Below are 13,834 nucleotides of genomic sequence, written 5' to 3'. Positions count from 1 at the left end.
TTCGGTGTCGTCATGGGCGTAGGCAAATGGACGGATGTCAACTTCGTCGTCAAAAATTGATGTACCTCAAAATATCATATTTTGGATATTTTGTGATAACCAATTTTATTTAATTTTTCGATTAACTTATTCTTCAAACTCGTATTCCATTATATGGTCATTAAAGCTAATTACATTTTTATTTATAAAAACAAATTCACTTCCTTACTGAACGAATAAAAGCATTAGAAGAAACTGATAAGGGTATGACGCACCTCCTAATATTACTAAGAACTAAAATAAATCAACATGAAGACTAATAACGCGTAATGAGGTTTTACTTACACTTTCATTATAATCCCTCTTTTATTTTATTATTATCATTCGACATTCGACATTCGAGTTAGTAATTATTACTACACCAGTTAAACGTACAGTAATATTGTGATATAGAAATAGTGAAAAAGTTATAAAATGGCGACATTTACTCCAAAGAAAAGAGGTGTAAAAAATTCTCCGCTATCTGTTAGTGAAAAAGTTATAATTTTAAATGTATATGATTGCATAAAACACGATCACCCTAGTTTGTCTGTGCAAGAAAGTGTTGAGCGATGTGCCCGAATGACTGGAATTGGACAGTCCACGATTTTTAAATTATTGCGAGAAAGAAAGATATCAGGCCAGTTAAGTCCATGCAAGAGAAAATCAGGAAGACCAATAAAAATCTTAGGTGAAGACACCAAACGTGACATTCGAAGAAAAGTTCATTCGTTTTATTTTAAAAAGGAAATACCCACCCTTGACAAAATACTAATGGAGATAAGCCAAGATAACGATATTCCTTTGATATCCAGAAAACTTTTATGGAAAACTTTAAAAAGTATGAATTTTTTCTGGGAAAAGCACAATCGAAAGGCACTATTACTGGAAAGTGATGAAATCATTTGCTGGAGACGAAAATATTTGAGAACTATAAAACAGTACCGCAGAGAGCACAAGAAAATTTTTTATCTTGATGAGACGTGGATAAACGAAGGTTATATAGTCCAAAAAATGTGACAAGATAAAAATGTAACAAGTGCTCGCCAAGCTTTCATAGAAGGCCTTTCGACGGGTATTAAAGTGCCTTCGGGAAAAGGGAAGAGGCTTATAATTGCTCACATTGGAAGCGAAGAAGGATTTTTAAAAGAAGGTTTGTTAAGCTTTGAGTCGTGTCGGACGGGAGATTATCATGAGGACATGAATTCGGATGTCTTCGAAGACTACTTCGGGGAAATGTTAAAATTTCTTCCAGCTGATTCGGTCGTGGTTATGGATAATGCAAGCTACCATTCAAGGCGCATAGAAAAGGTACCAACTTCAGCTTGGAGAAAGCAAGAAATTATTAACTGGCTGTCAAATAAAGGTATTCAGTTTGAGACGAATTCAATAAAGAAGGAACTACTAGCCGTAGTAAAACAACATAAATCTCGCTTCATAAAATATGCCGTAGAAGATGTAGCAGAAAAGTATAAAGTAACTGTGCTACGCCTACCGCCATATCATTGCGAATTAAATCCCATAGAACTTATATGGGCACAAGTTAAAGGATATGTTGCAAGGCACAATACCACATTTAAAATGAAAGATGTCAAGGTATTGTTTGATCAAGCCATTATGGAAATCACATCAGAAAACTGGCAAAAAGCAATCCAGCATGTTTTAAAAGAGGAAGATAAAATGTGGGAACTGGACAACTTGGTCGATCAGGTGGTTGACCCTATAATTATAACACCAGGGGATGATGACAGTTCTTCGGATGAAGACTATGGTGATGTAGAATTGTAATAACGTATCCAGTAAAGTTTTTGTAGTTTTTGTGAATAAATTGATTTAAACTCCCCACAAGTGTTTCAATATGTAAAGTTCATTCGTGTGTGTTTGTGAGTATTTCCCGATTTCGGTTCGTATATATTTTATTGTTACATTTTATATTTTTTTAATAACACTGTTCTGCTGTATTACATTTTTATTTCCTTTAATATGATTTTTAAGAATGCATATTCTTTTGTCAATTAACCCACTAGCGCGCCTCTGGCTCAGTGTTTATCTGTCGATAACAATGGACTAATCCCTTAAAACAGGGTGATACCTACCTGCTCTTTATGAAATTTATTGACGGATTACCCTGTAGCGCTTTTGAATACTTCATGAGATTTTATTACTCTACACTCATTAGAAATAGATTATAACAGTAATATCGTTGTCATGGCAACTGAGATTTAAGTTGTAGCATGTAAAGTTAATAATAATGTAAGTGCGTTACTTGCATTAAATTTTTATGCTATTTTAAACATTTTTTTGTCTAGTAGTGGTTTATTATTAAAATTATTTGAAAAATAATTAGTTTTATGGCTATCTGTTAATACAGGGTGTTCTTTTTTGACTCGTAGCTTAGTGAGTTTTAAAATTTTAAGTTGTCATAACTTCGTTATTAATAAATATATTTTGTTGAAATTTTTGTCAAAACTATTTAAAGCCACTCTAAATCCAGTGGCGTAGAAATTTTTTTAATAAAAAAATCGCTAATACAAATTCTCTATTTTCGACGAAGAAAAAGTATCGGAGACTGCCCTGATAATTTAACTAAATATTTCATATTTTGTCCCGCAGTAGACCTTTTATTACATGGTATTAAAAAAAAATTGATTAAAATCGGTTAACAACTTCAAATTTTATAGAGGGTTTCCAAACTAAATGGGTAACACCGTATAAATGTATAAAATGACAAATTTGGCACAATTAATAAATTTGCATATCAATAGGAAAATCATACTCCACATTTAATATTTTTTCAAAATTTTTTAATATTTTTTTACGAAACGGATAATCAATATATCTAATATAGCTCTGTAAATAAAGAGATTAAAACCTTAGACTGGGTCATTGTAACATTATATTTAACTATTATTAATTAATACTAAATTTGTTGCATTCCATGGAGTAGTCGACAAGCAAAGTTCTTAAATTTTTTTTTTAAATGAGAAAGTTGAAATTTTAAACGAAAAAATATATTTTTTGTCCCATTAGCATTTACGAATTGTAAAGACATATCCATTTCAAATAATGAAAAATCTTGGCATTTTTTAATTTATTATTTTAATAGTCTAAATGACATTAATGAAAGAAAAAATGCCAAGGGATAATGAACTTTCACTAGCTAAACAATTTTTAATTTACAAGAAAAGCTTTTTTGTGTCATCGCTTCCCTTTTCTTTCTTCCATTTTGCGTTAATTAATAAAAGATGGCTAATTAATAAAGCAAACACTCGACTTTAAGATCAGTGTCTACAACAAACGTATCACGTTTGACGTTAATCGTTAGAACAATGTCCTCTTGCTCATAAAACCTTTTGGCCGTACCTTTTATCCTAAATATAGTCTTTATGAGTGAACAACCTTGTTAAGGGATTTTTTAATAAAAAAGTATACGCTTCTCCCAAGTAAGCGTAATCATATCCTTTTTTTATTAGTTTTTGGTTGTTTAATTTCTTAAAATTCAGAGTAATTCTTTAAGCATTTCTTGAATTACAGAGCTCTGCAAAAAAAAATAAAAAGCTGTTTCGGTAATTTTAATTTATTTATATAGTTTGTCCTGCGCTGAATTCGAAGTACTGCATATAAAAATATGTAAAGTCACGTCTATTATTCTAAAGATTTATTTTTGAATTTAACTGAGCTGGTGAATTTACCTAAAATTGTTTCTTTACTGTAAAGCTCCTTTTGGTACATTTTCGTTTATATATTCTATTTGAAATGTCCTTCTTTAGCATCTAGCAGTAGTCTGCTATTATTTTTTTGTTTTATTTTTCTTTACATCTTCTTTCTATCTTCTTCGTCTTTGTCACTCATGGCTCGCAAATTCTGAGAAAAAACTTCAGGTAGGAGTGGAAAAACTAAAACTTTTAGCTTATACAACAACCCACATCTTGAAAACTTCTTTTTACTATATTTTTGTAAATAAGATCTTTGCAGCTCAAAATAATTGAAGAAAAGTATCTTTACAATATCTTTAAATGAAAACCACCCTTGTCTTTGAATCTTCAACATGGATTTGGAAACTTCTGATCTGCTAAAAGTCTTTCGAGTCTCTGCCCTTTAGATGATATTTATAAAATTATTTCTAAGATTAAACCTTATATAAAATGAAAAAAGTACCAATTTTTCTGCTTGTAACTAGTTTTCTTGCACAACATTGCTTTGTGCAACTGTAAGCGTCTTTGACTCCCAACTTTGGCATACGAAAGATATTCAAATTATCGCAAATTTGCCAACTGCAAATCAAGTTCTCCTAGGACTATTTCAAGAGCATAGAATTTACAGTACGAATGGCAGCATCCAAAATAATCGTAATGGAGTAAACCTGCTTTGAAGCTGCGATTAGGGTCCATAAAGAGACGCCGGCACCGTTAAGTTCATTCATACTCGATTTTGAATTCAGCCATAAAACTTTTATGTCACTAGAATAAATTAGATTTTCTTCTTGGATGAACTAAGGTACAAAAATCTTTTCATGGTATTCAAACCAAAAGAACTCCATGTATTGATACATTTTTACTCCTGAGTCGGGATCCAAGCAACTCAGCCGCATCTTTAGGAAAATCCAGATCTCTCACCAAATCATTTTTATCTTTCTAGAAGAAATAATTTAGTTCAATGTCAAACTCAGAGCTAGAGTACTAATCATCCTAAGGTTTTACTTTTTTTTCATCTGGTATCTTTCGTAACATAGCTTTTTAATTTTGAGTTGAACTTTTGGTCTCACATCAAAAAGTCGCCACTATAGCTCCTTTGCTATTATTGCCATACTATAAATACCCCAAAGTGGAAATTTGTTTTTATCCTTAACTCAGTTTTAAAGGTAGTTCACATATTTTTTTTAAACTTCAAAAGGAATCCAAACTTTATCTTGATAACAATTTTTAGTCCAAAATATGCACAATACACTTTCCTCACAAAGCCTTTTATATTAAGTAATTGCTTAATACTTTATATTCGCGATAGATAAAATAAAAAGAGTCAGGTAATTTTCTGCAGTTTTGCGAGACCATGAACAAAAAATAAAATATATAATACTTCTTGTTAAATAATATTATTTTAAATACTCGTATAAATGTACTTTACGCATAAATTTAAATGTAAAGGGTAATTCATGGAAGCCTAGCATAGTCCATAATCTTTATGTTTAATGAAACGACTTGTACATTGTTATATTTTTAAAATGTTCACAGTTTGATCCAAACGAACCATATCATGTAGGGTCTATTATAAATAACAGAGGGTAAAATTTACAGAAATCATATACTTAGTGTGAAAATTATTTATGGAATAAAATTGTTTGTGTCCTTATTTTAAAAAATGTAAACAAACGCTGAGACTCGAAAAATTTTTAATTCAAATGTGAGCATTAAGATATAAATTTGAATATACAGGATGATTCACACAAGTCTAGCATAGTCCATTACCTTCATTTTAAATGAAACGCGCTCTATATTTTTAAAAGCTTTTGAACAATCCGACCTCAACAAACTACAGTATGTAGGGTCTATTATGGATTACATTTTAAAAATATATATACACTTTTCGTCAAAAAATTAAATACAAAACTCAATATATTGATACCAAGTTTAGCAATTTAATATCTGTAATTATCCAATTTAAAAATGAACCATTATTAAAATCAGAAAGACTTTTGAGATTTAATTTCAATACAGGGCCTCTGCCAAAATTAGTAGAAAGAAATTTGATGTTTTACTTTGCGAAACTAAATTCAAATATTTTTCTACTGTGCTTTTTGTATTATACAAAGCAGACAGATTGATAAATCCACTGGCAAGGGAAATCTATAATTTGTATTCCACTACCTGCCGTCAACCACGACAAATATCCTTCGTGAATTAGTTTCAAATACTCCGGTAATGAGTAAATGAACAAAGCAGAAATATTTTTAAAATTTGATTTCAATACAGAGCCTCTCTCATCCGATTATACGTATGTCGCTCTGAGGAGACCTAAGAAGGTTTTATATAATTTAAAAATAAGACAACGCAATTTTAGCTCTTCATCCCCCACCCCCCGCCACTAAAAACGTCAACGCATCGTAGATGCCAATCTACAGCTGCCGAAAAATAGATGCAGATCTATTTTTTTTTTGGTTTATTTGATCACGAAATATATTTCTGATTTTTTTTTTAATTTTTTCGTAAGTTGTACAACCTTCAAAAAGCTGGATAAATGTTTTTGGGGCTTTTTGGGGATCATTCCTATTGTATATACTTCAATAAAATAAATCAAATTAAGGTTTTTGATGGATTATATATAATTTAAAGTAAATGAGGCCTTTAGGACCTTAAAAAATTGAGCAAAACTGCTTTAAACCCCCAAAAAATAATCTTTTTTCAAGCTTTTTAAGGATTTTTGCGGGATTAGTCGTATTATTTAAGGTTCATACAACCTAATTCAATACGTCTTCAATTTATAATTAAAAATATAAAAATATTACTTTGAGGCCACAAAGTAGCAAATATAAGAATCGTTTATGCGAAAATCCATAGAAGCTAGAAATTTCTTAAAACATACGAAAAACTCGGTGTTCAAGTGCTTTTGGGGATTTTACTGGATTGTATGTCTCATGGTATATGTATAAAGATAAAAAAGTTGGCTAAATTATTTAGTAAAAACCTCCAAAACACACAAACCTAAAATAATACGGTTTTTGCGGGTTAATTTTCTTTTTACCTTATTTTATTTTATAGTCCAATATTTTTTTAAGTTTCTCGGACTTATACAGTTTGTTGTGTCCATAAAATCCATTGGGGATTTTTCGATAATACATTTCGTATTATTTTATATTGTGCCGTCTGCAAATTTTATAACAACTTTGTCATTTTCTCTTTTATGTGGAGTAGTATTAATATACTGTGCTAAATCAATTAATAATTCTTCTAGACAAGCTTTTCTTGATCTTGGAGTTTTTGTTTTCAGTTGGTATAAATTCTCGATAATCACGGTTTTCATACCACATACATTCTTATGAATAAAATAGGAAGGAGACTACGAATTTAAAAAAGAGGAAAAAAATTGCCAACATGGTTGAAAAAACTAAATATTTACCACTTGATTGTATAAGGGAGAGATAAAAGTAGTAATACTTTTAATAAAAGATAATTTAAAGATGTTGGGTTATGCTTTATAATGAATAAAAAGCTACGTTTTATACAAATTTATTAATATACAATATTGTGGGAGTTATTGGAATGATAATGACATTTTTCAATATTCACAGTTGGTAACACTGTCCACACATTTACAACTGACCAAGCATTGAAAACATAACCTTACTTTTCTTTATCTTTTATTTGAGGATGTTTTAGGATATTTCCCACTAAGTTTGTGTTGTTTTGTACTATTTTGTATAGTTTTCGGTTACTAGTAATTTTTTTCGTTTAATTCCATCAGGGGTATAAGGCCTAGGATCCGTGAAAAGATTATAACGTTAAGTGAATACATTTCTATATCACAAAGAAAAATCGAAAGAATGTGTGAAGTGAGTCAGGGGGTAGTAAGCAAGATTTTGAAGCGTCAACAAAAAACCGGATCAATGGATGTGAAAATGTTAGCAAAATGCGAAAGAAAGAGAAAAAAAAACACCAGCAGATGAAAGATTTTTACTTCAAAAGAGCAAATTGGACCCAAGAAAAACAAGCCAAGAGCTCCTACAAAATCTAGCAGCATCAAGTGCAGTGACTTGTGACTTAATTGTACGGAAAAGATTTTTGGGGAATGGTAGAAGGGCAAAGCATCCACAGAAAAAACAGCTACTAACTAAACGAATAAAGCAACAAAGGCCATTATGAGCCAAAAAAATACTCTAATTGGACTATAGATGATTGAAGAAAGGACCCTAAAAAAGACTTCTATTTACAGATTAAACTTACTTTATAGTTCAGGATCAGCGGTCTAAATTCGTCAGGAAGTCTGACAATGAAAACTTTACACCATCTCATATTGCTTAAACCGTAAAAATCCAGTCAAAAAAATGTTTTGGGGATGTTTTTCATACATGGTGGTTGGATTTTTGGTAGCAATCGAAGTTATGATAAACAGACAAAAATACAAATCTGTGTTGGAACAGCGTTTGGACACAGAACTCCAAAAATGTTAGCCCCAAGGAAAAGCGATTCTTCAACAGGAGACTGTTTCCTGTCACAAGTCAAAGCAGATAATAGAATTTAAAAAAATAAGAAGATTAATGTTTTAGATTGACTCGGTAATTCGCTCAACCTCAGCCCCATTGATAATTTATAGTATTAGCAAAGCTAGACTGGCCAAAATCGACTGTACTACAAAAATAAAAATGATAAAATCGGTTATTCAGGTTTTCGAGATAAAAGGATATCTGGGAACTGTTAGAAGCTCGTAGAATCGATGACAAAATGGGTAAAAGCAGTAATTACGGTCAAAGGAGAATATATTTTCTACTAGATTTAAGTTTGCCTTTATAGTTTTAAACAAATATAATTTTTTTCTAAATAAACTAATTTTTCATTAAAACAGCCTACGATTTCATCTTGATATTTATAAACAAGAAATAGCATAATTGAATCTTAAATAAAAATTTAATTTTAAATCTATCATATCCCTTTTTACCAAACTAAATATTTGATTCGTTTTAAGTGGATACTTACTTCAGCTCCAGAAAGAGCATACAATAAATCAAAAGGGAGGGCGGCGAGCAGATCGACGAGGAACCACGTTCGTAAATAGTTGATGGCTATCGTTTTCCATGCTGACACCACTTCGCCTTTTCTGTTTACATACGTTGTACGAAAATTCAATAATATGTCTGTAACAAGAAAAAATATGATGTAGAATCCAAAAAAATTAAAGTTTATGTAATGTTTGTAGACTGTATTGTTATAACGGGGGGACAATATTATTAAAAGTATATAAAAGTATTATTTATAAAAGAAGGCAAAAATTATTATAAGGTTAATTTTATCGTCTGCAGAATTCTCTTTGGGTGAGTACTTTCATTGTAATCTATATTTTATAATTCTGACAGCGTTTTTTATATTCATAACCTCACTTCTTTTAAAACCATGTTTTTAATTGTATATGCATGTAGGAATCTAACAGAATTAAGCTAATTTTAATAATAATTATATTTCATTTTATAATTCTATTATTTATAATACATTTATCTCTAATTATATTATAATATATTTATCCTTGTCATCTGCTATTTGTTTCATTGTAATTTTGTAAAATGACAAGGAAATTAAACCCCTTTTGATGTTTCTTTAATACAGGCTATTTAATATTCTAGTTTATTGAAAGTTTATTAGAGAATTTATTGGAGATTTTATTGGATTATTTATTAAAATTCTATGGAATGTTTTATGGAGAAATATGGAATTTATGTGACTAATCAACTGCAGCTGTATCTAAGACCTACTCTCATGATCTGGAGGCGACAACATGACCTAACTACAAATCTAAAAGCAACATAAAACTAGAAAGAAGCAGCCCATCAATGCCAAAAGTATCATTCAAATTTATTTATTGTAAAGCATTAGGCATTGTTGTGCATTTTATATAAACATGATTAGTTAAATTATTGCTTTATTTGTTACCAGCTAAATGTTCATTATTTAATTCATAGTTTAAGACAAGACGGATTCACACTTGAGAGACTGAGCTAGGCAAAGCATAGACGATAAGCTCTCAAGGTTAATTGAGGTATTTTTTTTATAATAGTATTTCAATTCTCTTTGGTAGTCTTATCGTTACAATATCAAAAGTATTCAACTAGTAAATGCAGATATTTAATCGGTAATTAAAGTTGGCAAAATAAAAAAAAAGGAAGTCGGCTACTTCATTGGTTTAATTAAAGACGTTTCGCTTTACATTTCTAAAGCTTCATCAGTTCTCTAAAATACAAAAGATGACAAATAGTTTATAAGAAAGTATATACAGGTTTTAATAGTTTATAACTTACAACTCAATATGTAATTTATTATCGATGTTATATATACTGTAAAATTTTCTTAACATTTGAAACTAACTTAACAAAACACACAAACTGTGCTGTTATTAATGTTTCGATATTTAAAACGGTCATTTGGCCCCATGACACTACAACCATACAAGGAATCTTGAATTGATTGAAACAGCTAGGTCTAATTATTTGACTATTGTCCGCCTTTCTTGTTGTAGCTCCCATAGGTTGCAGCTTTTGAATTTAGCATTTATGTCCAATAAAATGGCATTATCACATCTTCCAAAATTTGTCAACTAATGCTTGTAAAATGCGCAAATGCTGAGATAGCGGTAAACTGGTCCCCAAAGTCGAGTCTTCATCCTCTTGGATGTTTCTTGGATGCCGATTTCAGTATAAAAAGGAAAAGAGAAAGAAGTCCACTAACTCAAAGAAAGCCCAAGGAATTAAAAAAATGTATAAAAAGCATGGAAAGAACACCAGCAAAAATAGAGAAACTGCATGTTCGAAAAATTTGCAAGATAGAAAGCCGCCTAAAGCAACAAAGGGAGAAAATATAATCAAGATTGTAAGACTTGAAAAGATCAGTCTATTTTCGTCATGTAGTGAAACAGGAAATGGAACTTCGTTATACAATGGATGATCAAATTATTATGATCACTGCAAAAAACTTTTTATTTTGGTGTTTAAAAAAGTATACTACTGCATATAAGCATCTAATGATGTGAGTATAATATAAAAATAGATCAGGAACAGGTTATTTTAGAAAATTTTGAAACATTTTTTTCTTTGGCCTTAAATATACATTTTTTTTTAAATTTCGTGTAAACTTCTTCAGCTTAGATGATAGCTTTGATCATCCTTGGCATACTTTGAATGTTTTTCTTCTTTTATTTTATCGGCTCTCTAATGAGTCTCCCAATAATATATGTAATATATTGTCATTTATCCAACTTTTCCTCTTCTCTTTCTTTTCTCTTAAATGTTCTTCTCTGATCCTATTAAAGGTTTCAAATATATTCTGGTTCTCTGATTCTTATGCATTATATGTTTGCTATATGTTACTCAGCTTCTCTGAAATAATCCGTGCGACTGTCGTCTCTTTTGTTAACTTACATTTTAGTCTTCTCTAAAGACGTAAAAATTAGTAAGTAATTACTAGTAATTACGTAAAAAATAAATCTAAGACATATATAATTCTTATTTGACAAATATCTTGTAGTTGTATAAAGTAAAATTTCATTTTCATTATTGAATGTCTAATATAGTACTTTAAAGAGCAGACAAATTTGCAAAATAATTATTATATTCCATTTGTATAGAAGTAGAACTTCAAAGCAAGAAAATATTAACCTAAGTAATGCTTATGAAATTTTTGAATCCAGCGACTCGTCCGAAGAAGAATCCCCAGTCACACTTAAGTCTATTATTATTTTGTGTCTACCAATCTGTTCAATCTCCACATTTTCTTTTCTTACTTGATCACATGGGCTACGGCATTATCCCAATTTTCTTTCCATATTCGTTTCATTGTGATTCTTAACAAACGTTCAGAAATTTTATACGTCACGTTTTTACTAGCTACGTAATCCTTTACTTGATCCTAGAATAATTCTTTCGGGTTTCACTCGCAATAGTAAGGAGGAAGTCTTAAAATGTTGATGCCTTTAGCACAAGCCATTGTATCTACAACATGCTGGTGATATTTGTCACGATGCTGATCAATGACACTTATAAGCTCAGTCCTTGGAAACTGGAATTTCTTTTTGTCCTAACCAACTCTGCATGTCTGATTTTTTGGTGGCCATAGTTGGCAGATGTTCTACTAATCGGCTGTAATAAGAAGAGTTATTCAGTACTATTACCGAATTTTGACTCGACTCGTGAAAGAAATTATTCAAACCATTTTTCAAAGCAATGGGCGTCCATGTCTTCGTGATAATCCCCTGTTTTTTTTAATAAAAAAATTAGTACACTATCGTCTAAAAAGCCACTCTACTACCCATATGGATGACAATCAGTCGTTGCCCTTTAACCGTTGGTCCTCGTAACCCTGTTGATAAACCGTCAAAAAATGCTTGACGATAACTCGTTATAGTAGTATCTTGCCAGATTTTAGATACTGTGTGGCCAGCATATCACCCACGTTTTGTCTAGATAATAAATATTTTTCACAGTAGGTCAAACTTTAGCTGGCAGCACGAACCTCTCTAATAGAGCGAAGATATCTTCACCGCCATGAGACTAAATATTCTCTTTCTATTAAGACAGATTTACTGGATCGTTTGGCATATATTAATTTTAAATCTTCTTTTAATATTATCCTCAACGACTCTTTGCTCTTTTTTAAAATAAGATCATTCTCCATTACCTCTATCCTAATGTAGAATACGTTCAATTTATGACACGGATACACCCATTAAAAATGAACACTGAGCAACAGTTTTCAAGCTTTTACTGTACGTAGTGTATTGTTTAAATTTTTATACAATTTAAAGATAATCTGCTTTTTTTACGGATGTGAATTTGCGCTTTCTTTGTACACTACTTAAACCTACTACGACATCCATCTTAATGCTATAAAAAAAAATAAACAGCAAATCATATTATTCTGTTATTTTTCTGTTGTTTACTTACTTTAGAAAATATTTTAAAGTTAATAGATATAATAAAGTCTATTTAATAAATATGTTCACAAGAAAGAGAACACAATAAGTATGTAGATATAGAATGTGGAACAAATAAAGTATTTCTCACATTCCCATTCTTACTAACGATGTAAATATATAATAGACCAGCGAGCTGTTGATAATTTTACCGATGTTTCAAAGTATTCAACGAACTTGTTTAACTATTAACTCGTGAATCTCACCTGTATGCAAAAAGTATATTTTTAGGGGACAAATTATATGAAACCATCTACTTTTGTAAAAATTACTCTGTCTGTTTTTCAATATGCCTTCAGTAAGCACTCGTTCCATCATTTTCGTGGTCTTCCTACTGATTGGCTTCTTATTAAGGAACCGTCTCTTGCCGCCTTTACCACTCTATTTGTTGTCATTCGGCTTATATATCGTTTTATTGTACTCTTTAATTTCTTACCCAGTTCTTGATGTTCTCCATTTTGCATCTACGTCGTATATCTGTACATCTAGCTCTGTCTCATAGTGTCTTGCCATCAATTTTTTTAAGTGTATTTATCACTGCTGTTTCTAACATCCTTTTTGTCCTCTTTGTGTCAGGTTGTGTTTCTGCCGCGTATGTCATTATTGGTCTGATGACTGTTTTATAAATACTGACTTTCAGCTCTTTTCCGATATTTTTATTTCTTCATATTGTTTTATTTAGGCAGCCTGCGGCTCTGTTTGCTCTATTCACTTGATCTTCCACTTCAGTTTCGAGCTTTCGGTAACTAAATATTGTAATGCCTAGATATTTATACTCCATCACCTGTTCTATTATCTGACCTTCCAGCTTCACTTTACAATTTAGTAAATTTGCTGTTGTAGCCATGCATTTTGTCCTTTTTGGGGATATTAACATGTTATATATTATTTTTTCTGGCGATTATATTAAATTGGTGCAGCATACGTAGTAAATCGTCTTCACTTTGAGAGAGTAGTATTGCGTCGTCTGCATAGCAGATTATTTTAAGTTGTTTTTCTCCCATTTGTTATCCTTTTTCAGTTCTTACTTTTTTTATTATTTTATCCATAATCAGGTTGAACAATAGAGGACTCAGGGAATTTTTCCTATCCCTTCTCTTATCTCATTGCCAGCTTCAATGGGGTCGGTTAGTTCTTCTCTCACTTTTAA

At 30.8% G+C, this 13,834-nt stretch overlaps 1 protein-coding gene across 4 annotated transcripts in view; it reads right to left on the bottom strand.

Moving 5' to 3' along the window:
• Positions 1 to 13,834, bottom strand: part of Elk (Eag-like K[+] channel) — a 1,090,653-nt gene that overhangs the window by 282,515 nt on the left and 794,304 nt on the right. For all 4 annotated transcript variants that reach the window (XM_072525784.1, XM_072525786.1, XM_072525788.1 and 1 more), the window contains one exon: positions 8,706 to 8,863. In XM_072525784.1, the coding sequence (XP_072381885.1) occupies positions 8,706 to 8,863 (158 nt within the window). The remainder of the gene's footprint in view (positions 1 to 8,705; positions 8,864 to 13,834) is intronic.

The sequence above is a fragment of the Diabrotica undecimpunctata genome, chromosome 3 (assembly GCF_040954645.1).
Source record: "Diabrotica undecimpunctata isolate CICGRU chromosome 3, icDiaUnde3, whole genome shotgun sequence".
Taxonomy (NCBI): Eukaryota; Metazoa; Arthropoda; class Insecta; order Coleoptera; family Chrysomelidae; genus Diabrotica; species Diabrotica undecimpunctata.
This window is presented reverse-complemented; position numbering and strand designations above follow the sequence as displayed.